General features: G+C 42.0%; 1 protein-coding gene across 3 annotated transcripts in view; it reads right to left on the bottom strand.

The window, feature by feature from the left end:
* Positions 1–26,209, bottom strand: part of SLC24A2 (solute carrier family 24 member 2) — a 273,760-nt gene that overhangs the window by 23,363 nt on the left and 224,188 nt on the right. For all 3 annotated transcript variants that reach the window (XM_030819348.1, XM_030819228.1, XM_003260379.4), the window contains one exon: positions 8,726–8,857. In XM_030819348.1, coding sequence (XP_030675208.1) covers positions 8,726–8,857 — 132 coding nt within the window. The remainder of the gene's footprint in view (positions 1–8,725; positions 8,858–26,209) is intronic.

The following is a 26,209-nucleotide window of genomic DNA, read 5'->3' on the forward strand; positions in this document are numbered from 1 at the left end:
CTAAAGAAAAACAGGGCCAATAATGCTCAAAATATACCCCGCCATATACATAATGATCATGATCATGATCATCATACTAGGCTCTGCTCTGAATGTCAGAAAATTAAAAAAAGCATCAGGGAAGTAGAAACTAGCATTCCAGCTGTATGGCCATCTGCCTCGCCCAACCTCCCGTGTTGTTCCTGCTTTGGAAATATCAACGTTTCATGCATCAGCAGTTGGGCTGTTTCCCAACTGTCGAACTACTTTACCATTTCCATTTTCACAACCCAGGTAATCACTTCTTTCATTTTTCTTGGACCATTCCCCTTACTTGGACAGCATGGTCTCATTCCAGAAATCTCTGCCCAGTAGCAACTGTACAGTCATTTAGTTACCAGTGTCATTGGAAGGAAGAAAATAGCTCTTGGAGCCAAGGTCTAACATGACAATTTATGGTTATAGTAATGGGGGTTCATCCTGCCATCTGCTGGGATGGACCTCATACTAATTAGCAAATAAGCAAATTGCATCCAAGTGCTGGCCATTTTGTTCCCATGTTGTGGTTTACTTATATAATTGACAGTGGGTGCTCTCATTAGAAGCTTTCGGTACATCAGAGTGATATCGGCTTGGGTTCTTGGGTGCATGTGCAGAATGTGCAGCTTTGTTACTTAGTTATACATGTGCCATGGTGGTTTGCTGCACCCATCAACCTGTCACCTACATTAGATATTTGTCCTAATGTTCTCCCTCCCCTAGCCCCCAACCCCCTGACAGGCCCCAGTGTGTGATGATCCCCTCCCTGGGTCCATGTTATCTCATTGTTCAACTCCCACTTACGAGTGAAAAAATGCAGTGTTTAGTTTTCTGTTCTTGTGTTAGTTTGCTGAGAATGATAGTTGCCAGCTTCATCCATGTCCTTGCAAAGGATATGAACTCATCCTTTTTTATGGCTGCATAGTACTCCATGGTGTATATGTGCCACATTTTCTTTATCCAGTCTATCACTGATGGACATTTGGGTTGGTTCCAAGTCTTTGCTATTGTGAATAGTGCCACAATAAACATACATGTGCATGTGTCTTTATAGTAGAATGATTTATAATCCTTTAGGTATATACCCAGTAATGAGATTGCTGGGTCAAATGGTATTTCTAATTCTAGATCCTTGAGGAATCTCCACACTGTCTTCCACAATGGTTGAACTAACTTACACTCCCACCAACAGTGTAAAAGTGTTCCTATTTCTCCACATCCTCTCCAGCACCTGTTGTTTCCTGACTCTTTAATGATCACCATTCTAACTGGTATGAGATGGTATCTCATTGTGGTTTTGATTTGCATTTCTGTAATGACTAGTGATGATGAGCTTTTGATGTGCTGCTGGATTCAGTTTGCCAGTATTTTATTGCGGATTTTTGCCTTGATGTTCATCAGGGATATTGGCCTGAAATTTTCTTTTTTTGTTGTGTCTCTGTCAGGTTTTGGTATCAGGATGATGCTGGCCTTGTAAAATGAGTTAGGGAGGATTCCTTCTTTTTCTATTGTTTGAAATCGTTTCAGAAGGAATGGTACCAGCTCCTCTTTGTACCTCTGGTAGAATTTGGCTGTGAATCCATCTGGTCCTGGGCTTTTTTTGGTCGGTAGGCTATTAATTACTGCCTCAATTTCAGAAATTGTTATTGGTCTATTCAGGGATTTGACTTCTTCCTCGTTTAGTCTTGGGAGGGTGTATATGTCCAGGAATTTATCCATTTCTTCTAGATTTTCTAGTTTATTTGCATAGAGGTTTTTATAGTATTCTCTGATGGTAGTTTGTATTTCTGTGGGATCAGTGGTGATATCCCCTTTATCACTTTTTATTGCATCCATTTGATTCTTCTCTCTTTTCTTTATTAGTCTGGCTAGTAGTCTATCAATTTTGTTGATCTTTTCAAAAACCAGCTCCTGGATTAATTTTTTTTTGAAGGGTTTTTCATGTCTCTATCTCCTTCAGTTCTGCTCTGATCTTAGTTATTTCTTGTTTTCTGCTAGCTTTTGAATTTGTTTGCTCTTGCTTCTCTGGTTCTTTTAATTTTGATGTTAGGGTGTCAATTTTAGATCTTTCCTGCTTTCTCTTGTGGGCATTTAGTGCTACAAATTTCCCTCTACACACTGCTTTAAATGTGTCCCAGAGATTGTACGTTGTGTTGTTTGTTCTCATTGGTTTCAAAGAACATCTTTATTTCTGCCTTCATTTTGTTTTTTACCCAGTAGTCTTTCAGGAGCACGTTGTTGAATTTCCATGTAGTTGTGCAGTTTTGAGTGAGTTTCTTAATCCTGAGTTCTAATTTGATTGCACTATGGTCTGAGAGACTGTTACTATTTCCATTCTTTTGCATTTGCTGAGGAGTGTTTTACTTCCAATTATGTGGTCAATTTTAGAATAAGTGCAGTGAGGTGCTGAGAAGAATGTATATTCTGCTGATTTGGGGTGGAGAGTTGTGTAGATGTTTATTAGATCCACTTGGTCCAGAGCTGAGTTCAAGTCCTGGATATCTTTGCTAATTTTCTGTCTCGTTGATCTGTCTAATGTTGACAGTGGGGTATTAAATCTCCCACTATTGTGTGGGAGTGTAAGTCTCTTTGTAGGTCTCTAAGAACTTGCCTTATGAACCTGGGTGCTCCTGAATTGGGTGCATATATATTTAGGATAGTTAGCTCTTCTTGTTGCATTGATCCCTTTACCATTATGTTAATTCCCTTCTTTGTCTCTTTTGATCTTCGTTGGTTTAAAGTCTGTTTTGTCAGAGACTAGGATTGCAACCCGTTTTTTTTTTGTTTTGTTTTTTTGTTTTTTTTTTTTTTTTTTTTTTTTTGCTTTCCATTTGCTTGGTAAATCTTCCTCCATTCCTTTATTTTAAGCCTATGTTTGTCTTTGCATGTGAGATGGGTCTCCTGAATACAGCACACTGATGGGTCTTGACTCTTTATCCAATTTGCCAGTCTGTGTCTTTTAATTAGGGAATTTATCACATTTACATTTAAGGTTAATATTGTTATGTGTGAGTTTGATTCTGTCATTATGAGGCTAGCTGGTTATTTTGCCTGTTAGTTGATGCAGTTTCTTTATAGTGTTGATGGTCTTTACAATTTAGTATGTTTTTGCAGTGGCTGGTTCCAGTTGTTCCTTTCCATGTTTAGTGCTTCCTTCAGGAGCTCTTGTAAGGCAGGCCTGGTGGTGACAAAATCTCTCAGCATTTGCTTGTCTGTAAAGGATTTTATTTCTCCTTCACTTATGAAACTGAGTTTGCCTGGATATGAAATTCTGGGTTGAAAATTCTTTTAAAAATATTGAATATTGGCCCCCACTCTCTTCTGGCTTGTAAGGTTTCTTCAGAGAGATCTGCTGTTGGTCTGACGGGCCTCCCTTTGTGGGTAACCTGACCTTTCTTTCTGGCTGCCCTTAACATTTTTTCTTTCATTTCAACCTTAGTGAATCTGATGATTATGTGTCTTGGGGTTGCTCTGTATTTCCTGAATTTGAACGTTGGCCTGTCTTGCTACATTGGGGAAGTTCTCCTGGATAATATCCTGAACAGTGTTTTCCAATTTGGTTCCATTCTCTCCATCACTTTCAGGTACACCAATCAGAGGTAGATTTGATCTTTTCACATAGTCCCATATTTCTTGGAGGCTTTGATCGTTTTCATTCTTTTTTCTCTAACCTTGTCTTCTCACTTTATTTCATTAAGTTGATCTTCACTCTCTGATATCCTTTCTTCTGTTTGATCAATTCAGCTATTTATAGTTCTGTGTGCTTCACAGAGTTCTTGTGCTGTGTTTTTCGGCTCCATCAGGTCATTTATGTTCTTCTCTAAACTGGTTATTCTAGTTAGCAATTCGTCTAACCTTTTTTCAAGGTTCTTAGCTTGTTTGCATTGGGTTAGAACATGCTCCTTTAGCTTGGAGGAGTTTGTTATTACCCACCTTCTGAAGCTTACTTCTGTCAAGTCATCATCAAACTCATACTCCATCCATTTTTGTTCCATGGCTGCTGAGGAGTTGTGATCCTTGAGAAGGAGGTGTTCAGGTTTTTAGAATTTTCAGCCTTTTTGTGCTGGTTTCTCCCCATCTTCGTGAATTTATCTACCTTTGGTCTTTGTAGTCAGTGACCTTCAGATTGGGTCTCTGAGTGGATGTGCTATTCCTTTCTGTTTTTTGGTTTTCCTTCTTTTTTTTTTTTTTTTTTTTTTTTTTTTTTGGGACGGAGTCTCATTCTGTCACCTAGGCTGGAGTGCAGTGGTGCTATCTCGGCTCATTGCAAGCTCCGCCTCCTGGGTTCACACCATTCTGCCTCAGCCTCCCGAGTAGCTGAGACTACAGGCACCCACCACCATGCCTGATTAGTTTTTTGTGTTTTTACTAGAGACGGGTTTCACCGTGTTAGCCAGGATGGTCTCAATCTCCTGACCTCATGATCTGTCCACCTCGGCCTCCCAAAGTGCTGGGATTAGAGGTGTGAGCCACCGTGCCTGGCCTAGTTTTCCTTCTAACAGGCCCCTGTGCTGCAGATCTGCTGGAGGTCCACTCCAGACCTTGTTTGCCTGGGTATCACCAGAGGAGGCTGCAGAACAGCAAAGACTGCTGCCTGTTTTTTCCTCTGGAACCTTTGTCCCATATGGGCACTTGCCAGATGCCAGCTAGAACTCTCCTGTATGAGGTAGGTCTGTTGGCCCCTACTGGGAGGTGTCTCCCAGTCAGGATACACGGGTGTCAGGGACCCACTTGAGGAGGCAGTCTGATCCTTAGCAGAGCTTGAACACTGTGCTGGGAGATCTGCTGCTGTCTTCAGAGCCAGCAGGCAGGGACATTTAAGTCTGCTGAAGCTGCACCTACAACTGCCCCTTCCCCCAGGTGCTCTGTTCCAGGGAGATGGGGGTTTTATCTATATGTTTGGGGCTGCTACCTTTTTTTTTTTTTTCCCAGAGATGCCCTTCCCAGAGAGGAGGAATCTATAGAAGCAGCCTGGCCACAGTGGCCTTGCTGAGCTGCAGTGGGCTCCACCCAGTTTGAACTTCTGGGTGGCTTTGTTTACACTGTGAGGGTAAAACTGCCTACTTAAGCCTCAGCACTGGTTGACACCCCTTCCCCCACCAAGCTCAAGCATCCCAGGTCTACCTCAGACTGTTGTGCTGGCAGTGAGAATTTTAAGTTGTGGATCTTAGCTTGCTGGGCTCCATGGGGATTTGACCCACCAAGCCAGACCACTTGGCTTTCTGCCTTCGGCCTCCTTTCCAGGGGAGTGAACAGTTCTGTCTCACTGGTGTTCCGGCACCACTGAGGTATGGGGGGAAAAAGAAAAACTCCTGCAACTAGCTTGGTGTCTGCCCGAACGGCTACCCAGTTTTGTGCTTGAAACCCAGGGCCCTGGTGACATAGGCACTGGAGGGAATCTTCTGGTCTGTGGGTTGCAAAGACTGTGGGAAAAGCACAGTGTCTGGGCTGGAGTGCACTGTTCCTCACGGCACAGTCCCTCACAGCTTCCCTTGGGTAGGGGAAAGAATTTCGTGACCCCTTGCACTTCCTGGGTGAGGCGACACCCCACACCCCACCTTAGTTGGAAATGCAGAAATCACCCACCTTCTGTGGCAATCTTGCTGGGAGCTGCATACTGGAGCTGTTCCTATTTGGCCATCTTGCCAGCAATCCTGTCTTTATATCTCTTAAGCACTGGCCAAGGCCCAGTGTTTGGCACATAATAGGTGCTCAATAAATATTTGTGAAGGAAGTTGGAAAAAACCAAAGTGTTCTTCATAAGAGTCTTATTTCTGCTTGGAGTAGCACAGAGTACTCAGAAAAACAAAAGAAATCCAGTCCATTCCAGGGCTGGCACTTGCGGGGAGCAATGAGGTTAAGCCCCGCTGGCTACCCTGCCCATTCTGCAGGTGCTGGCTCTCAGAGGAGGACTGCACAGGGAGGAGAGAACTGGGGACAGTTCTGTTTTCTTGCTCTGTGCCTCTTGGGATTGTGGCATCAGCCAGAGCAGTTGTCATGACCCAGGTAATGACTGCCTTGATGGATTTTTGTTGGTTTTCCAAAAGTTACCAGTTCAGAAGTTGGGAGCTTTTGATCTTCCCTAACAGCTTCTTTGACCTTTCAACTCAGATTACCAAGAGGATAAACACTTTGCCTAGCCCTTTCTCTGAGAGTTCCTCCCAACCCTGAGAGTCAAGGGCCTTGACTTACTGGCATCTTCCTCCCATTCCTGCACATCTTCCCGAGTGCCTCAGTGGTTGTGTGCAAACATCCTCTCATCAGCCAATCTGCCCCCATCTTCTGGGGGCCACACCACATGAGGCCCTTTTTGGGAATTTAGAAAACAGTATCTGTCTCCCTGATTTTCCTCCCTAGGGCCATGCAAAAGCACTGGACTAAACAGCAGAGACAGAGAGAGACAGACAGAGGAGAGAAAATGCAAGCATATCTTAGAAATGTCAATGTGGTGTGAGCCAAGAAAAATCAAACACATTCAGCTATTTGGTTGTAGGTTTTCAGGAAGTCAGGCCTTTACATAGTGCAGATGCTGTACAATGGTATCTTGAATAAAGAAACTTAAATACTGCTTTAAGTGAGCCACACCTGTCTCATGCATCCCTTACCAGGAAACCTATACTGTTGGGAGTCCGTACCAGAAGTCCTTTCTCGTTGTCTACTTGACAAGACGTGGCTCTCCACTAGGCTGCATTATTTAAGGGCCAAGCTAATGGGATGGGGTTTTTCTTCTGCCTTTTTCAAATGAAGGAGCTCTTGAAGACTTATGATAAATTATGCTGGAAGTTATCAAAATATTCTATTCCAAGTGCTTTTAGAAATGTTTTTTTTTTTAAATGATTTTTTCTACTTTCTGGCATCACTAAATATGAAGCAAAGCCCAAGCCATGTGGTCACATAGACATGGGTCTGGATCTCAGACCTACCTTCTAGGAAACGACCAGGTATAAGTTAGTTAACTTGTTTGTGCCTAAGTTTCTTTCTACTTGTGCCAACAATATACATATTCCTACCCTAGATGTTTCCTGAAATTACATAATATAGTTTACAGTGGGCCAATAACTCAAGGCCTTGGGCTCTCAGGGTTGGGAAGGACTTTTAGAATAAAGGCTGGCAAAATGTTCATCCTCTTGCCAATCTGAGTTGAAAGATCAAGAAGGTATTAGAGAAGATCAAAGTCTCCTGATTGGCAACTGCTGGCAAACCAACAGGAATCAATCAAGGCACTTGTTATCTGGGTTATGACAACTGCCCTGGCTGATGCACATAATAAGAAAATGAAGCTGTCCGCGATGCTCTCCTCCCTGTGCAGTCCCCCTTTGAGAGCCAGCCCCTGCAGCATGGCCAGGGTAGCCACTGGGGCTTCTCTCATTGCTCCCCACAAGGGCCAGCCCTGGGATGGACTGGATTTCCGAGTATACTGTGTGCTGTTCCAAACAGAAATGAGACTCTCACGAGGAACATTTAGTGCAGAATCTGATGCATATTAGGTATACAGTTTTGTTGAATAAGTTTGTGTGTGTGGTGCTATACTAAGAAGTAGAGCTGTTTCTCCTCCTCTCTCATTAGTTCTTTCACCTCTGGGGCAATGGCCCAAGAACTCACTTCATCAACAGTGGGTGGGTGTATTCTCTTGATTTGGTCTATATTCAGGTTGTACTTTGCTGATGTTGTTGTGTTCAGAGCACCCAGTACATGATAATGGTAGATAATAAAATCGATTAAAGTAATGATAGTAACATAGTCGATTAAAGTAATGATAGTCACAAGAATGTTCAAGAAAATGTGAGTAACCTTCCTGCTTCAGACCTTCAGTTGCCCTTCTTACCTTCTCAGAGACAAACGCTGTGGTGGTTTTAAAACATGGTTGCAAATTATTTGACACTCTTCCCAACAGGAGAGTGATATGCTATATGACACTGATGTATTCTAGGTAAACTTTTTGTCTCTTCCCCCTTTAATCAAGACACGCTTATGACTGCTTTGGTCAATAGGGCATAGCAGAAGTGAATCTATATAACTTCTGGGACTGAATCATCATAGACCATGCAGTTTCTGCCTTCTGTCACTGCAACACTCACTCTTGGAGTGCTGACTGACCTCTTGTGTAAAACCATTTCACTATCCTGAGGACACCATGCTGTGAGGAAGCTCAAGTCACATGAAGAGGCCATGTTTATGCATTCCAGTAGACAGTCCCAGCTGAGGCTAGCCTTTGAAGCATTTCTTCCCAGGTGCCAGAAATGGCCAAGAAGCCTCCAGATGATTGTAACCCCAAGATGAGATATACATAACCCTTCAAGTCTTCCTACTTCAGGCCACAGACATTATGGAGCAGAGACAAGCCATCCACAATGTGCCCTATTCAGATTCCTGATCAACAGGATCCAAGGGCTGACTAAAATGATGGTTGTTTCACACCACTAAGTTTTGGGGTAGTTTGTTATGCAGATTTGATAACCTGAACAATCAGTGTGGTTGTGTGTCTGCTTAGAGAAATTTGGGTGGTCTTAATGTCACTTTCTCTTTTTCCTTAAACTTAAAAATTTTTTTTTTGTTACATAATAGTTGTACCTATTTATGGGGTACATGTGAAATTTTGATACAAGTGTACTTCTTATTTCCTTTTAACACAAACTGAAGCAGACTATGCACCCTGTTATGTACCATACGTTTTACAAGGAAACTATTTTTAAAATGCTTTACTTACAGGTTTGCGAACGTCAGGTAAGGTAATCCAGAGAGGAAATACTATGGGGAAAACAATCAGAAATGTGACTTGCTTGCGGGTTTCAGAAGGCCAGGCAAGGCTGAGAGGCTGATCCTCCTCCTCATCAGTGGTCTGTGGTAGAAAAACAGGTAAAATTAAACAAACAAACAAAAAAATTAAAGGTACACAGGCACAACAGCAGGAGCACAGAACAAAGGGGAAGCTGCATGTCTTATCAGGAGTTTTCTGGACTCATTCCAGTAGCTTCATATGTGTGTTTTTGAGGTTTGTAAGATAAACCTCATTTGTCACAGTCTGAGTCCTAGGAACAACTAATACATTGCCCAGCCATAAGCACGTAAGAATTTTCTTTTCTCCCCTTGAACGCTCTTCAGCTTCTCATGTTCATCAACTGATTATTCAACTGCAGTGGGCTACAACTACAATTCACGAGCTTCTTATAAGAAACTGTATCTGTGGAGGAAAAGACTTGATGACCACCATCTCCCCATCTTTCCATTTCCTTGAAGACAGAGCCACAAGCTTCAGGCTCCTTGGGAAGGAGAGCACTGATAAAAAATATTTTTTTCTCTTCTTTTGGAACACTGATTTTCATCAGGCAAATGAAAGTAACCACAGGAACAGTTCAGTAATACTACTAAGAGAGATTAACTTTCCACTGGCCTTGGAATAGCTAAGTGCATCGGTTTTTCAGTAGTTGAGTTTTTTTTCTTTCATTGACATTTTACATATTTATGGGGTACCTGTATTTTTTACATGCATTGAATGTGTAATGATCAAGTCAGGGTATTTGGGGCCTCCATCACCTTGAGTGTTTATCATTTCTATGTGTGGTAACGTTCCAAGCCCTCTCTTCTAGCTTTGGACTATATAGCATGTTGTTGCTAGCTAGTCTCCTAAGGAACATTAGAACTGATTTCTTCTATCTAACTGTAAGTTTGTACCCATTGACCCACCTCTCTTCATTTCTCCCTCTCACCCCCACACCCTTCTCAGGTTGTGAGTTGGTCACCTGCTTAACCACAGTTAAATTCTAAACCATTGTACTTTCAGCCAAAGACGACTTATGCAAACATATGTCTCAGTCCTCAGAAACAGAAGATAGAAGTCGAGCAAGACACTGAACCTGCACAGGGTGTCGGAGCCAGGGAACAAACCTCAGAGTCTCTGACTTGGCAGCCAGTGGCCAGCGTTTTATTTGTCAGCCACTGAAGTCAGTAGCTTCTGAAGTCAGGGCTAGAAGAGATGGAGGGGGGAGGGTCTGGGCCCAGCAGGGGGTGACCATTAGCCTGTCAGCTGAGCCTTCAACACTTCCAAAACAGCACTGTAGACATCATCAATCACTCCCTTCCCTGCTTGTTTAAAAATGAAAGTGCAGCAGTGGACCACGCATCAGACCTAAAAATATCAACAGGAACTTTTCCACTGATGCTTCCTTTTGAGACCATATAAATAACTTTAGAAAGCTCCTACCCCTGGGGCTCTTGCTTCCAGCACCGCACACTTTTCAAACAGTAACAGCACCCCCCTCCAGCACCTGTGTCCCTACAGAGGTCGCATGAGGGGCAGGCTCGGGTCAGCTGGCCTTGAGGGAGAGGTCAGGGCTGGGTGAGAGGCCGGGCTCGCAGCAATGCTATGTCTTGTTTATTTATCTGGCAAACCTAAGGTACTGCCTAAAGTATGTGTAGTGGTTTATACAATCTCTTCAACTCTCTCTAGGAGTTACAATTTGAAATAATGATTTAAAAAAGGGATGCCAAGCCATATTGAAAAGGGTTAGTAACAACAGGTTCTTCTGCTTTGGGTATATGTCCTTGGCAGTGGGTAAAAGAATTTGTAAACAGCAAATATGATGGAATTAAAGGGATTAGGTATAATAAGGCAGAATCAGGAAGTTAGCACAGTTTATTTTGGTCCCCTGGATCCTTTTTAAATATACACCTCACACTCCCTATTTCTTTGCTATGCAATTCACATATTATTCCATCCATTGCTTGCTTTCTTCCATCCTGAGGGCTCCCATCTTTGGTGGAAGCTTGGTGGGCTGGCTCTGGCCCCTCTTCTATGCCACCTCTGTCTCTTCCTTGTGGATATAGCGGGTGTAGAGAATATCATTCCCTATTGGGCTCACCAGCCTCCCAAGGTGTCAGCTAGCTACGTGAATAATCTTTGTGTCATGGGGCCAATGTGGATTAAGGAGACAGGTATATTTACCTGTCTGTTCCCTCCCAGATACGATCCTTCTTGTTTAACCCAAATGAATGACTTTCCCCTTACCTCCTGGCAGATGCCCCAGAAATAGGCATGGGAGCCTTTGGGGTATTGTGTCATTCTTAATAAATACCCCATCTCACATGAGAGATGATTTTTTTTCTAGCAGAGGGTCAGTCAGCTTCCCTGAAAACCCATCAAGCTGATGAGTTCATTAAGGCTCCTCCCCATTCTGGGATTGATGCCTCCCTCCAGCTCTGTTCATCACTACCATCCACAGTGTAGCAACTTTTCTCTCAACTTCAAGCTAACCTTTTTCTGATAAAACACAAAAGCAACTCTTTATGACTCATATCATTTTAATGACACCAACAGATGGTGACATTTAATCAATAACCCTTCTGCTTATAACCTACGGATTAGCTCCTTTCTCCATCTGCCAAAGTCACCAGGCAGGCATTGCCACTAGCAAATAGAAAATAATAATTGTCTGTTTAGATGTATAAGCTCTAAACACACTACTGTCCAACGCAAACAATTAGCTATATTGAACAGCTTCCAAAGCTGCATTGGAGGTAGCTGTTGCTAGGGCAGAAATGGACTAGGAGAAGAGACTATGTCTCAGGCTGTGCCAACGGGGCTTTCCATGGAAACTTCACAGCCTCCTGGGGGCCAAGTCCTGCTACAGGGAAGTACAGGAACCTAGAATCCTGGGGTGGATTTGAGAGGTACCCCAGGAGCAAGGCTGTTGGCATACATTAGGTGAAATTATCTTTGCCAAGTAAAGTCTCACTCTGGCTCAATGGGAGGCAGCTTGCAAGCTGGTTAGAGAAGTGGAAGAAAAAAAATACTGTTCCAAGTTTGAGGCTTACTTTGTCTTTGTTCAAACTGGATGCTCCAGGGGAGAGGCCACTGAGGTTAGGGCAGTGATTTTCCAACTTTTCCTGGAGTTGTGGTATGCTGGCTTTGACCTTGTGACAACTCACCCTTACCTCCTAAAACTTCTGCAGAGTGTCCATAGAAAACAAAACAAAGCAAAATGGTCCAGAAAGGATTCAAATGGCTTTTGATATAAGGGCTTAAAATAGTTTGATATCTGCTGGGGTCTCTGTAGAAGCCCTAGAATTGTGTAAAGCTTTAAGGCCTTGTAATCTTTGATATGAAAAATCTGACACAAAAACACAGGACTTTTAAGTTCCCACATGGTGGGTGGTGGTGTGTTGGTTGTCAGAACTTAAAAGAGTCAGTGCAGCATGCTGGGCAGAGTAGGTGGTAGAGAATCAGGAATCCTGAGTTCCAGTGTCTGCTCAGGCTGTGATCCCTTGGGCAGTTACCACCAACACCTGCAAGCAGTCACTGGGCACCTACAGGTGCAAAGCACTGCATTTAATTCTAGGACTCGTGCTTTCGAAGAGTCTTGGATTTAAAAGGTGAGACAGAACAGAAGATTCCAAAGAATTACTGCAGTATTTATCAAGTTACAGGGCTGCTGGCAGGTTAACGTGGCAAGAGACTACTGCTTGTCTTCCCCTATCTATTCTGCCTATTATAGACTGAATTGTGTTCCCCCCAATCATGCCCCTTCCTTCTCCCCGAACCAAATTCATATGTTGAAGCTGCAACCCCCAACAGTACCTCAGAATGTGACTTATTTGGAGATGGGATCTTCAAAGAGGTAATTAAGTTAAAACAAGGCCACTAGGGCGGGTCCTAATTGAATCTGCCTGATGTCCTTATAGGAGAAGATTAGGACACCTAGAGAGACACCAGGGGTTCCTTTGCACAGAGGAAAGGCCACATGAAGATGGGGACACAGCAAGAAGGCAGTGCCAGCAAGCAAAGGAGAGAGGCCTCTGAGGAAACCAACCCTGCCAAACACCTGCTGCTTGGACTTCTAGCGTCCAGAACTGTGGTAAAGTAACTTTCAATAAAAAGTGATACAGATAAAAAGCAATACAGTGTAACAACTATTTACATAGCATTTACATTGCATTAGGCATTCTAAACAATCTAGAGATGATTTAAAGGATATGGGAGGATATATATTTGTTATATGCAAATTCTACCCCATTTTATATCAGGGACTTGAGCATCCATGGAATTTGGTATCCTTGGGGATCTTGGAACCAGTCCCCCATGGATAGCAAGGGATGACAGTACTGCCTTTATGCTTTAACAAATAGAAAGCTTGCTTTTACCTAGGCTTGGAATAAAGACTCTGGTTTTCAGCCTTCTCGGCAAGGTGTGGCAATGTGATTAAGTTCTGGCCAAAGGATGTATTGGAAGTGTCCTTCACACAACTTCCTGGATCTATCTTTAAAGGGTGTGGATGCATCCTTCCTCCTTCCTTCCTCTTTCTTGCTGGCTAGAGGGGACATTTTGACCACAGCAGAAGACAATCTTGGGCTATGGAGTGAAGGAACAATATATGAGGCTCTAAGTTTCTGACACCCATCAAGGGCCATTTGAGCCCTGGACTGCCTATACTGACTTGAGAGATAATCAGAAACTGACGACTGATTGCAGTGCTTCTGGGACAAAGGCACCCACATGCTGTGACTTCGTTTGCTGAGCAGCCTGGGATTGCTCTACAAATTACACAGGAAGCAGGAATCTGGTCTCTCTATAAGATATCTTATTAATGCAGGTCAGGGGGCCACATGTTAACACTAGACTAGGTGTCAAAATGCAGGACTTAACACTGGTTTTGTTGCTGTTTATAGGAAATTCTGCCCTAAGTCATGCACCCACTTCACATCACAATATGTTCTTTCTCACAAGGATAATAAAAAGACCACTCTCAAAAAAAAAAAAAAAAAAAAACTTATTCAGGCCATTGTTATTTTGGGTTTTTGGTTCTTTACAGTGCAAGTTTATCCTAACTGATCTAGTGTTCTCTTTATGAGGACTCAAGGGAGAAACAGCTCTCACATCTCAGCACTAAGAAAAGTCAGACCTCTTCTGAGAAACTAAAAAAATCTTAGAAATACTATAAGTCATGTGATCGATAAGATTCTTTCTTTTGCTTTGTTCACTGGGGAGTTCAGAGCCAAATTTATAACCTGTACCCAACAATGACAGTGCTGGATCTGTGCTCACCGTGTTCGTCTTACTATTGTCCTTTCTCATCCTGGGCTGTATTTTCTCAAAACCATTCATTGTATCCTTTTTCATCAGATGTATTTTTGTAAGTAGCCTCAAATCTTGTGAAAAAAGGTGAGGCAGGCCTAAATAATAAAAGTAACATTCTTCAGTGCTGTAATAGAAATTTTAGTGTAACTTTATCAGGTTGAAAAGACTTGAGAGCTGGGCTTGGTGGCTCACACCTGTAATCCCAGCACTTTGGGAGGCCAAGGCTGGTGGATCACTTGAGGTCAGGAGTTTGAGACCAGCTTGGCCAACATGGTGAAACCCCGTTTCTACTAAAAATACAAAAATGAGCTAGGTGTGATGACAGGTGCCTGTAATTCTAGCTACTCAGGAGGCTGAGGCAGGAGAATCACTTGAACCTGGGAGGCAGAGGTTGCAGTGAACTGAGATCTTGCCACTGCACTCTAGCCTGGCAACAGAGACTCCACCTTGGGAAAAAAAAAAGACTCAAGAAAGAGAATATAAATGTTATTCTAAGTGACAACTGGTAACAAATGCATAACTGCCTTCTAGGACTCTTATCAATACTGGAGGTTGAAATCTGGAGGTTCGGCCGTCAGAACTCTTACACAGCACAGAAGAGGAGTTTCAGGGGTCAGTTAGCATCTACTGGAAGGGTAAAATCAGCTTGCTTTTATTTTTATCTGGTAAATGGGAGGTACAGCAGTAGCTGGTCCAGATGCTCATAGCATCATGATAATCCATTTAGCTTCTTTGCATGTACATCTTACACTTTTTCCACTTGAATTTGGTATAGATGTTTGCCCCCAAATAAACATCAGGTCTTTGGTGGAGAGGCCTGAGCTGGATTCACCAGTTCAGAGGTTGCCTTAGAAGCCAGAAAAATATTTCTTGGAGGCAACCCAGTTTCTTATTTTTTGTCTTTGAAGGGCACTGAGCAAGATTCCAGAGTGAAGGTGAGCCCACTTTAACACAACCTCTCCCATCAGAGAATTAAAGTGAAAACCCAGGAGGCATCTGAAAATAGGCCTAATTCAAGTTCAGTTTTATTGACTGGTAATAACATCTCATCACCAGTTCACAAGGAGCAATCTCGGAGGATCACCCAGGTTTGCCTAAATCCCAGTTGAAGCTTGATTCAGGCTGGGAGTAAAGTTCTTACATCTCTCTCCCAGCTCACTTCAACACTTAGGAGTGCCACCTCTTATCATTGGGAAGCCCTTTCAGTGTGGCATGATGCTGGGTCAAAATAGAATGTCAGCACTTATGTATTTTACATAAAACATTTTACATAAAAACATAATTCATTGACTTTAAAAACACTAGTGCCTCTCACTGCTTTCTAGGCCCTGCCAGACCTTAAACACTATGTTATTGCAAGGCAGAGCTTGTCTCCTGGGATGTTTTAATGTGGGTTACCTTCCTGTACAAGAACTTGCTACTCAATCATATGGACAATAATAGATCACGACAGACAAGCTGCAATCATAGATGTCTGCAGTCATTTAGGAGCTTTAGGCCCCAAGAGAAGGAGCTCCAGAATTTCAGAGTAGGAAAGGTCCTGTCCTTGAGACCAGCCCCCTCATTTGATGGGTAGGGAACCTGAGATGGAGTGACCTACTGAACAAAAGTGACAGTGCCAGGCCAACCCTAAGTTCCAGCTTAAGGATCTTCCCCTATTCCACACTCCCTCCTATCCTCAGTTCTAAAAATAGATACGAATGGGCTTTACATCCAGTTATACCAGGCTTCTCAGCTTTGTTTTGTAATAAATTTAACCTACTAAAATAAAAGCTAGGTATAGCAAACATGAAGTGTAGGAGTTCAGTCAGGGTGGTGGGAGAAATTGTAAGAGGAAATTATAGGAAAGAGAAGCAAACCTTCTTGGAAGGCCTGGGGGTGTTTTGCAAAGCTTCGGGAAGAATGAGCTGAAGGTGGTGGTTCTTATCCTGGGGCAGAGGGTGAGAAGTAGATACAAAATAATACAAGGGAGTTTATCTGAATAGCTTGTTTACTTGTGTCTCCAGAAACCTGGCCTTTAATCATCCATGTGTAATTACCCTGTAGTGGTGTTGACTCAAAGCCTTTGTCATTAAATCTGTGCTGAATAAATGCTGGCAGGGCCAGCTAGTCAAGGCATGCAGCTGCCACAGCTCTGAGTGGCCTGGCCCCCTAGTTGCTCTTTCACTGAATATTGGTGTCTGAGTATGTTATTCATCCATCATGCAGCCTGGGTCTGTGGGTCAGACCCAGGCAATGAAGCTTTTTAACTGACTTTTTTTTTTTCTATTTCCTTGAGCCTGAAACTAATTTCTAATGGTCTGAATAGCTCACATTTCTTTTTTTTTTTTTTTTTTTGAGACAGGGTCTCACTCTGTCACCTAGACTAGAGTGCTAGAGTGCAGTGGCATGATCTCAGCTCACTGTAGCCTCCATCTCCTTGGGCTCAAGCAGTCCTCCCACTTTAGCCTCCCAGGTATGCACCACCATGGCTAATTTTTGTTTTTTTGTTGTAGAGACAAGATCTTGCTCAGTTGCCCAGGCTGACTCAAGTAATCCTCCTGCCTTGGCCTCCCAAAGTGCTGGGATTATGGGTGTGAGCTACTGTTCCCAGCCTCACATTTCTTTAAAAAGCTGATAAGAAACATCTGAATGTTGTATTCTTTTCCTTTTCTCTCATATAACATCCACGGCAGCATTGAAAGTGAAATGAAGGGCAGACCTGGGGGTGTGTGTGTGAGATGCCCTCTTCTCTCCTTTAGCTCACTGAGTAACATCTCCAAGTTCCTAGGTGCAAATTTAAAAATGAAGTGCAGGTGCTAAGTCATCAATGAACATCAGGACCTCAAATATAAGTTAGGAAGAAAGACTTGTCTTTTAGCAAAAGTATAGATATTTAGCTCAGTTTGATGTAGGAGGAGGTGGCAACCAAGTGCACTATGGCCAAAATGAGGGCTTGTGATTTTATGTGCACTTCATTGCTGATGTCACCCCTGATTCCCATAACTGTGGATAATCTTGCTCTGGCTACTTCTAAAATGGGTATCTGGAGGACACTGTAGAAGATGGATTAAGCCCAATAAACTTTCCTGGGGCTGACTTTAGCAGGAACTGAAATAGGAGATAGGTTATTTTCAGACTCCAACATTCAGTGTTCAAAGGCCAACAGGGCCCCATGAGAAGAATATGCACAACAAAAACAGCATCATCTTTAAACAAGGAACTATCTGCTTCTTTTCCTACCTCCCTCCTCTTCCGTTATTGAAGCATTGAAAATACTCTCTCTGACAAAGGTGGCAGGTTTTATTTTTCCAATTAGGTTTCCTTGGAAACTGGTAAAAAGGTGTGTGCCTATATAGTGAGTGTGTGGGAGGCTCCTAGGAGAAGACATCTTGAGAGTGTCTTACCTAATTGCAGGATGGTTGGAGAAGGGATTGAGAGACAAAAACCCACTTTTCATATGGTTTTCTACTAAATAGGAAGTCAAGCCCAAGGCTGTCTTAAATATAAATTCCATTCTTTTACAACATTGTTATAAAATTAACTAGGATAATCCAGGAAGAGCACTTAGAAGAGTGTTTGGCACATAGTGAACACTCAAACATTCAAACAAATGTTAGTTATTTAAAGCAAATATTTAGAAAAATAATTTCTTCAAAGACATGTTAGGAGAAAAAAAGCTTGACTAGGTGAATTATAACATTTCCAGCAATACGATTCTATAATTATTTGATTTGAAGGTGGAAAATGCAAAAATTTTGTACCTCTATCTGTCCACTTATCCAATATTTATCAAGCATTCATTGACTTTAGTGATATCAATAATTTCTTATTCTCTCAGGCAATATGAATAAATAGCCTTTGTAAATAAGACGAAAGGGAAAATTTCACAGCCCTAAGGAGAAAATACGATTTTATTCCAGTAGGCAAGCTTTAAGTAGACTTTCTATCAGAAACAAAGCTTCTAAGCAGGTGGCAAGACTCATAATATTGTGACATCTTAATTCTGTGTTTTGTGCAGAGCTGAAAACAATGGTAGAGTTGGAACTCTTGAAGGTAAAATTACCAAAAATGCATAGTCACACTCTGAAATGGGGAAATGCTCTGAAATCAACAACTATTTGCCACATGAAAGGTGCCTCCCCAGAAACATTCCATAAAACACTCTCCATTTTGTAAGCTTAAATCACACTACACATTTCACAAAGGAAATACCTATAAACTCCCACCCAAAACAGTGGCTGGCTCAGAAATAGTAAGTTATTCTCACCTCCATTGTTTCCTAAACATATTGCCTAATTAGTGGGGTCAGCATACTAATGGCCTTCATTATGTCAATGGACTACAAAAATAGAACATTATACTTGAAATTGAAATATGGAAGACTGACCCACAAAATTATTCACTACTGGGTTGTGGATCATTTTGGTCTCACGGACCCAAACACCTGACCTCAAAATCCCTAAGTGACACATGGAAAATGAACTTTTGGGACCCTGAAACTGTAGTTTAGGACTCGCCAAACAAGGTGTGCTGAGTCACTTCCAAAGGAAACCCTGAGTTCTGAGATGGCTTTCCTAAGGGCTCTAAGACTGAGGATAAAGAAAGCATCATTTGCTTTTCTTTGAAAAGGGGTGAAAACAGGGAGAGTCTGGAAGAAGAAAAACTGTTAGACCACATGATGGAAAACCAGAGAGCTGTATTCAGAAAGGTTCAGTTACTCAACTCTGATGTCAGTCCCTACTGTTACAGACTGAAAGTTTATGAGCCCTCCCCCCAATTCATATGCCCAAACTCCACTCTCTACACTCCTCTGTATTCAGAGATGAGGCCTCTAATGAAGTGATTGTTAAATGAGGTAATAAGGGTGGGGCCCTGATCCAATAGGATCATAAGAGATACCAGAAGGCTTGTGCTCTCTCTCTGTCTCTGTCCCCCTTTCCCCCCAGGGTGCACATGCACCAAGGGAAAGCCACGTGAAGACATAATGAGACAGCAGCCATCTGCAAACCGAAAAGGAAGCCCTTACCAGAGACTGAATCTGCCAGAACCTTGATCTTGGACTTCCAACCCCTAGATCTGCAGGAAAATAAACTACTGTTTAAGCCACCAAGTCTCTGGTATTTTATTCTGGCAGCCCCAGTAGACTAATACAATGCCCATAAGGATGTTTATCTTTTTCAAAGATCTCATTTCTGAATAGATCTTTTTGGCTTTGAAATAAATCATTGTGTTCACTTAGTTTATTTTTAAATTGTCCCTTTTTTCCACTCATTCTTTATTGAGCCATAGAAAGATCTCTTTATCTTTGTTCTTTTAATTTCTCAATGTCTTTGCATTTGTGTGTGTGTGTGTGTGTGTGTGTGTGTGTGTATATATATATATATATATTTTGAGACAGAGTCTTACTCTGTCACCCAGGTGGGAGTGCAGTGGCACGATCTTGGCTCACTGCAACCTCTGCCTCCCAGATTCGAGCAATTCTTTATCCTCAGCCTCCCAAGTAGCTGGGATTACAGGTTCCAGCCACCATACCTGGCTAATTTTTGTTTGTATTTTTAGTAGAGATGGCTTTTCACCATGTTGGCCAGGCTGGTCTTGAACTCTTGACCTCAGGTGATCCACCTGCCTCAGCCTCCCAAAGTGCTGGGATTACAGGCGTGAGCCACCACACCCACACTGTATTTTTTTTAACCAACTGATTCTCTCTACTCTGTTCTTATCCTCTACTTTCCTATCACTTATCTCTTATCCATAAGATAAGTGAAAAAGAGGTAAGTTTACATGTTTCTTTTTGGAAGGCAATGCCATCTGAAACATTTGTCTTGCCTTCTGTGTGAACATCCTAAACCAACAGAGCTAACAGTTAAGTGGAAAACAGACTTTTTTTTTTGAGATGGAGTCTTGCTCTGTTGCCCAGGCTGCAATGCAGTGGTGCGATCTCGGCTCACTGCAACCTCTGCCTCCTGGGTTCAAGGGATTCTCCTGCCTCAGCCTCCTGAGTAGCTGGGACTACAGGTGCGTGCCACCACACCTGGCTAATTTTTTGTATTTTTAGTAGAGATGGGATTTCACCGTGTTAGCCAGGATGGTCTTGACCTCCTGACCTCGTGATCCACCTGCCTCGGCCTCCCAAAGTGCTGGGATTACAGGCGTGAGCCACTGCTCCTGGCCGAAAACAGACTTCTTAAAAATGATAAATCTTTGCTTGCCTGGTGGTAGAAAATAATGTACTCCCTTTATAATACCATCATATGGTTTGTTTTATATATAGATGGGAAGAATCAAGAATATGGCACCCTAAACACAACACAAGAAGGCTTCACTCGGTAATGGCCTCCTGAAAACAACTTAATCTTCTTGGACAAGACTCTGAACTGAAATCAAGGTTTCAGAATATTTTGCTGTGAGTGGTGAAGCTGTCTGGACCTAACTTTTCCGAGAGGCCAAGGAACCATTCTGTAATCCTGCAAAATGGCTTCTGAAGAGTCTGGTGAAATGCAACTGTTTTCCATCACTTCGCATTTTGCTCCAACGATTCTGAGGTGCAACTTATGGATGAGATGGATTTCTTTCTGTATTGCTGTAGTAAATTGGTTTTTGTTTTCATGGGCTTTGTAAATCTTGCTAATAAAATCCATAAGAGATTTGCTAACATAAAAGCTAACTGGATGAAACATAAAAAATAATTCAAAAATCATTTCATCTTATCAACTGGATTAAAATTACTCATAGGAACAGTAATACTAATGATAGTATTTCTTTTCAGAGTGGTAATGGAGTTTTTTTCCTTTTTATTAATAGCCCTTAATGTATCTTATGGGAACAATTAATAGATATTCTTCAAACTCCTTCAGAAAGCACAATGACAAGTGGCATTTTTAATAGTGAGATTCTCAGCGAATATATAATTCCTTGTCAATATTGAAATTAAGGCAGAAACTCTAGAATCTGATCTGTATCTATTTCATCTTTTAAATGTGTTGAAAGGCCTCTGAGTGCATCTTAAGCAGTTGGTAAATATTTTTCAGGTCATCACATACAGGAACTGGACCCGTTTTTCCTAAAAAAAATATGTATGTACAGATTAACAGAAAAAAAATCCCCTTCAGAAAATGGAACCCATGTGCCAAGACCTGGTCAGTAAAAAATCCCTAATTTTTGCTTGTTTTATAATTTGTCTTGGGTTTTCTCTGACCCTAGTTAAGAGAGTCATAGTTCTAACACTGTTCAGGCCTTGAAAAATCCAATCTGGGCTGGGTTACGGTGGCTCACACTTGTAGTCCCAGCACTTTTGGAACTCTGGGTAGAAGGATCGCTTGAGGCCAGGAGTTTGAGACCAGCCTGGGAAACACAGCAAGAACTATTTCTACAATAAGATTTTAAAAAATTAACTGGGCATGGTGGTGTGCACCTGTAGTCCTAGGTACTTGTGAAGCTGAGGTGGGAGGATCACTCAAGCTCAGAAGTTGGAGGCTGCAGTGAGCCATGACTGCACCACTGTACTCCAACCTGGGTGATGGTGCAAGACCCCAACTCTAAAAAAATAAAAAACAGTCCAATGAAGAGTCTTTTGATACTCTTATTTCTTTCAGTCCAATGAAGAGTCTTTTGATATTATTTCTTTCACTATTCAGCTTTGGCATCTCTCCCCCAGCACTGCTCTTGTGTTCTAGTGGTGTCAGACACAAATACACACACCCCGCTTTTCACCAATGCCTTTCCTTCTTGGGTGGCAGAACCTCTTATTATACTTCATTGATGTTCCAGGAGATTGAAAAACCAGGGAAATGCAATTCTTGCCTATTTATTTTTAAACTTTGAAAATGGTGGACCTGACTGTTACCCCTTAATTATTTAGAAAGGCGACTTTCTCTTTGGAGGTTCCCAAACCCTGTATTAAACCTCACCACTGCTAAGAACTTAAATGTTTGCTTACTAAAGATAATATTTTAGGAAGAAAGACATCATATGAATTCAGGTACCGTATGCTTGGATAATCTTAGAAATCCCTATCAGAGCTAACATTTTTTGACCAACATTTATTACGAAATCTTCCAAAGAGGGTCTAAAATCATAGCTGCAACTTTAAACAACAATGACGACGACAATCTGTAACAAAACTTCTGATTTTTATAATGACCTCCCTCCCTGCCTCCCTTCCTTTTCCAACAATCTGTAACAAAGCTGTTGGTTTTTATAATGACCCTTCCTTCCTTCCTCCCTTCCTTCCGATGGGGTCTCCTTTGTCGCCTAGGCTGGAGTGCACTAGGGTGATCACAGCTCACTGCAGCCTCTGTCTCCTGGGCTCAAGTGATCCTCCCACCTCAGACTCTGAAGTAGCTAGAGCCACAGGTGCACGCCACCATGCCCTGCTAATTTTTTGTATTTTTGGTAGAGAGCATTTTGTGATGTTGCCCAGGCTAGTCTCAAACTCCTGAGCTCAAGTGATCCACCTGCCTCGGCCTCCCAAACCTGGGATTGATTACAGGTGTGAGCCACCATGCCTGGCCATGACATGTTTTTTAAAATCAACCTCAGAGATCTAAATTTAATAGTAGGAAGACATTTTTGAGCATGTATTTTTTTAAAAAGAGAAATTGAAAAACCACAGTCACTTCCATCATGTTTCCCCTACTCATTCTTCACTTAGTGACATAAAACTCAAACATTTTTATCAGCACCATGAGGCTTTATAAAAGATCTTAAAAACTCCACTGAGTTTAGGTAAAGATAACAGTATGGAGAAGTAAGTCAGAGCTGAATTCCCAAGAAGAGAAAGAAAGAGCTTAATATGGCAAGGTAATATTTGAATTGTAAAGTAAGAATCAAAGCACTTGCATTTTACACGTTCTTTATCTCCAATCATCTGTTATCTACCTATCTCTGTATCTATCTGTCTATCAATCACATTCCTAGGAATGTGATTTTCTTATATAAATCTGTTTGCCCACAGGTGCATCTGGGAAGCTCTTAGCCAAAGCAGGAACAATTCTGATTTCCCTAAGGACAGACGGAAATCTTTCTTAGAAGTGAAATGAAATAAAAACTGCAACACATAAAAAAAGCCGTCTCATGCTACATGAAAATGTAGGACATAGTTTTTTTTTTTTGTTTTTTTTTTTTTTGGAGACGGAGTCTTGCTCTGTAGCCCAGGCTGGAGTGCAGTGGCGCAATCTTGGCTCATTGCAAGCTCTGCCTCCCGGGTTCACGCCATTCTCCTGCCTCAGCCTCTCCTAGTAGCTGGGACTACAGGTGCCCGCCACCATGCCCGGCTAATTTTTTTGTATTTTTAGTAGAGACGGGGTTTCACTGTGGTCTCCATCTCCTGACCTCGTGATCTGCCCGCCTCGGCCTCCCAAAGTGCTGGGATTACAAGCGTGAGCACTACGCCCGGCCGGACACAGTTTTTAAAAGTTGAATTTTTAGATTTTAGAATCTAAGGAATTTGCAAGTCTCTTCCCCCTTCTACCCTCATTGTGAGCATATTTAAAGGGTTTTGATGTGTCACAGCAGCAGGGATTATGATGCAGCAGGCAGGCAGTTTTGCAGTGTATGTGGGCCAAGTGCAAATCACCCATCTAGATTGGAAAAATTGAAATGTAAGAAAATGCTGGGTTCTGGGTGGGAGAGCATATTGCCTTGAATTGTCTTTCAAACCTGGCTAAATTCTCAACATCACTGGAAGCATTCCCTTTGAAACCTGGCACAAGACAGGGATGCCCTCTCTCACCACTCCTATTCAACATAGTGTTGGAAGTTCTGGCCAGGGCAATCAGGCAGGAGAAAGAAATAAAGGGTATTCAATTAGGAAAAGAGGAAGTCAAATTGTCCCTGTTTGTAGATGACATGATTGTATATTTAGAAAACCCCACTGTCTGAGCCCAAAATCTCCTTAAGCTGATAAGCAACTTCAGCAAAGTCTCAGGATACAAAATCAGTGTGCAAAAATCACAAGCATTCTTATACACCAATAACAGACAGCCAAATCATGAGTGAACTCCTATTCACAATTGCTTCAAAGAGAATAAAATACCTAGGAATCCAACTTACAAGGGATGTGAAGGACCTCTTCAAGGAGAACTACAAACCACTGCTCAATGAAATAAAAGAGGATACAAACAAATGGAAGAATATCATTCCATGCTCATGGGTTGGAAGAATCAATATTGTGAAAATGGCCATACTGCCCAAGGTAATTTATAGATTCAATGCCATCCCCATCAAGCTACCAATGACTTTCTTCACAGAATTGGAAAAAACTAAAGTTCATATGGAACCAAAAAAGAGCCCACATTGCCAAGATAATCCTAAGCCAAAAGAACAAAGCTGGAGGCATCAAGCTACCTGACTTCAAACTATACTACAAGGCTACAGTAACCAAAACAGCATGGTACTGGTACCAAAACAGAGATATAGACCAATGGAACAGAACAGAGCCCTCAGAAATAATACCACACATTTACAACCATCTGATCTTTGACAAACCTGACAAAAACAAGGAATGGGGAAAGGATTCTCTATTTAATAAATGGTGCTGGGAGAACTGGCTAGCCATATGTAGAAAGCTGAAACTGGATCCCTTCCTTACACCTTATACAAAAATTAATTCAAGATGGATTAAAGACTTAAATGTTAGACCTAAAACCATAAAAACCCTAGAAGAAAACCTAGGCAATACCATTCAGGACATAGGCATGGGAAAGGACTTCATGTCTAAAACACCAAAAGCAATGCCAACAAAAGCCAAAATTGACAAATGACATCTAATTAAACTAAGGAGCTTCCGCACAGCAAAAGAAACTACCATCAGAGTGAACAGGCAACCTAGAGAATGGGAGAAAATTTTTGCAATCTACTCATCTGACAAAGGGCTAATATCCAGAATCTACAAAGAACTCAAACAAATTTACAAGAAAAAAACAACCCCATCAACAAGTGGGCGAAGGATATGAACAGACACTTCTCAAAAGAAGACATTTATGCAGCCAAAAGACACGTGAAAAAATGCTCATCATCACTGGCCATCAGAGAAATGCAAATCAAAACCACAATGAGATACCATCTCACACCAGTTAGAATGGTGATCATTAAAAAGTCAGGAAACAACAGGTGCTGGAGAGGATGTGGAGAAATAGGAACACTTTGACACTGTTGGTGGGACTGTAAACTAGTTCAACCATCGTGGAAGACAGTGTGGCGATTCCTCAAGGATCTAGAACTAGAAATACCATTTGATCCAGCCATCCCATTACTGGGTATATACCCAAAGGATTATAAATCATGCTGCTATAAAGGCATATGCACGTATGTTTACTGTGGCACTATTCACAATAGCAAAGACTTGGAACCAACCCAAATGTCCATCAATGATAGACTGGATTAAGAAAATGTGGCACATATACACCATGGAATACTATGCAGCCATAAAAAAGGATGAGTTCATCTCCTTTGTAGGGACATGGATGAAGCTGGAAACCATCATTCTCAGCAAACTATCGCAAGGACAAAAAACCAAACACCGCATGTTCTCACTCATAGGTGGGAATTGAACAATGAGAACTCATGGACACGGGAAGGGGAACATCCCACACCAGGGCCTGTTGTGGGGTGGGGGAGGGGGGAGGGAAAGCATTAGGAGATATATCTAATGTAAATGATGAGTTACATGTGGTGCAGCACACCAACATGGCACATGTATACATATGTAACAAACCTGCATGTTGTGCACATGTACCCTAGAACTTAAGTATAATAAAAATATATATGTATATATATAAAAACTTAAAGTATAATAAAAAAAACCTAGAAAAGATCTGGAAAAAAAAATCTGCTTCTTGGAAACAAAAACCAAAACACTTTGCCATCATGCTAAAAACCGAGAAGTAAAAGTAAGGAATATGGGCCGGGCACGGTGGCTCATGCCTGTCATCCCAGTACTTTGGGAGGCCAAGGTGGGTGGATCATGAGGTCAGGAGATCGAGACCATCCTGGCTAACACAGTGAAACCCCGTCTCTACTAAAAATACAAAAAATTAGCTGGGTGTGGTGGTGGGCGCCTGTAGTCCCAGCTACTTGGGAGGCTGAGGCAGGAGAATGGCGTGAACCCGGGAGGCGGAGCTTGCAGTGAGCTGAGATCGT

This window comes from Nomascus leucogenys, chromosome 1a (assembly GCF_006542625.1).
Source record: "Nomascus leucogenys isolate Asia chromosome 1a, Asia_NLE_v1, whole genome shotgun sequence".
Taxonomy (NCBI): Eukaryota; Metazoa; Chordata; class Mammalia; order Primates; family Hylobatidae; genus Nomascus; species Nomascus leucogenys.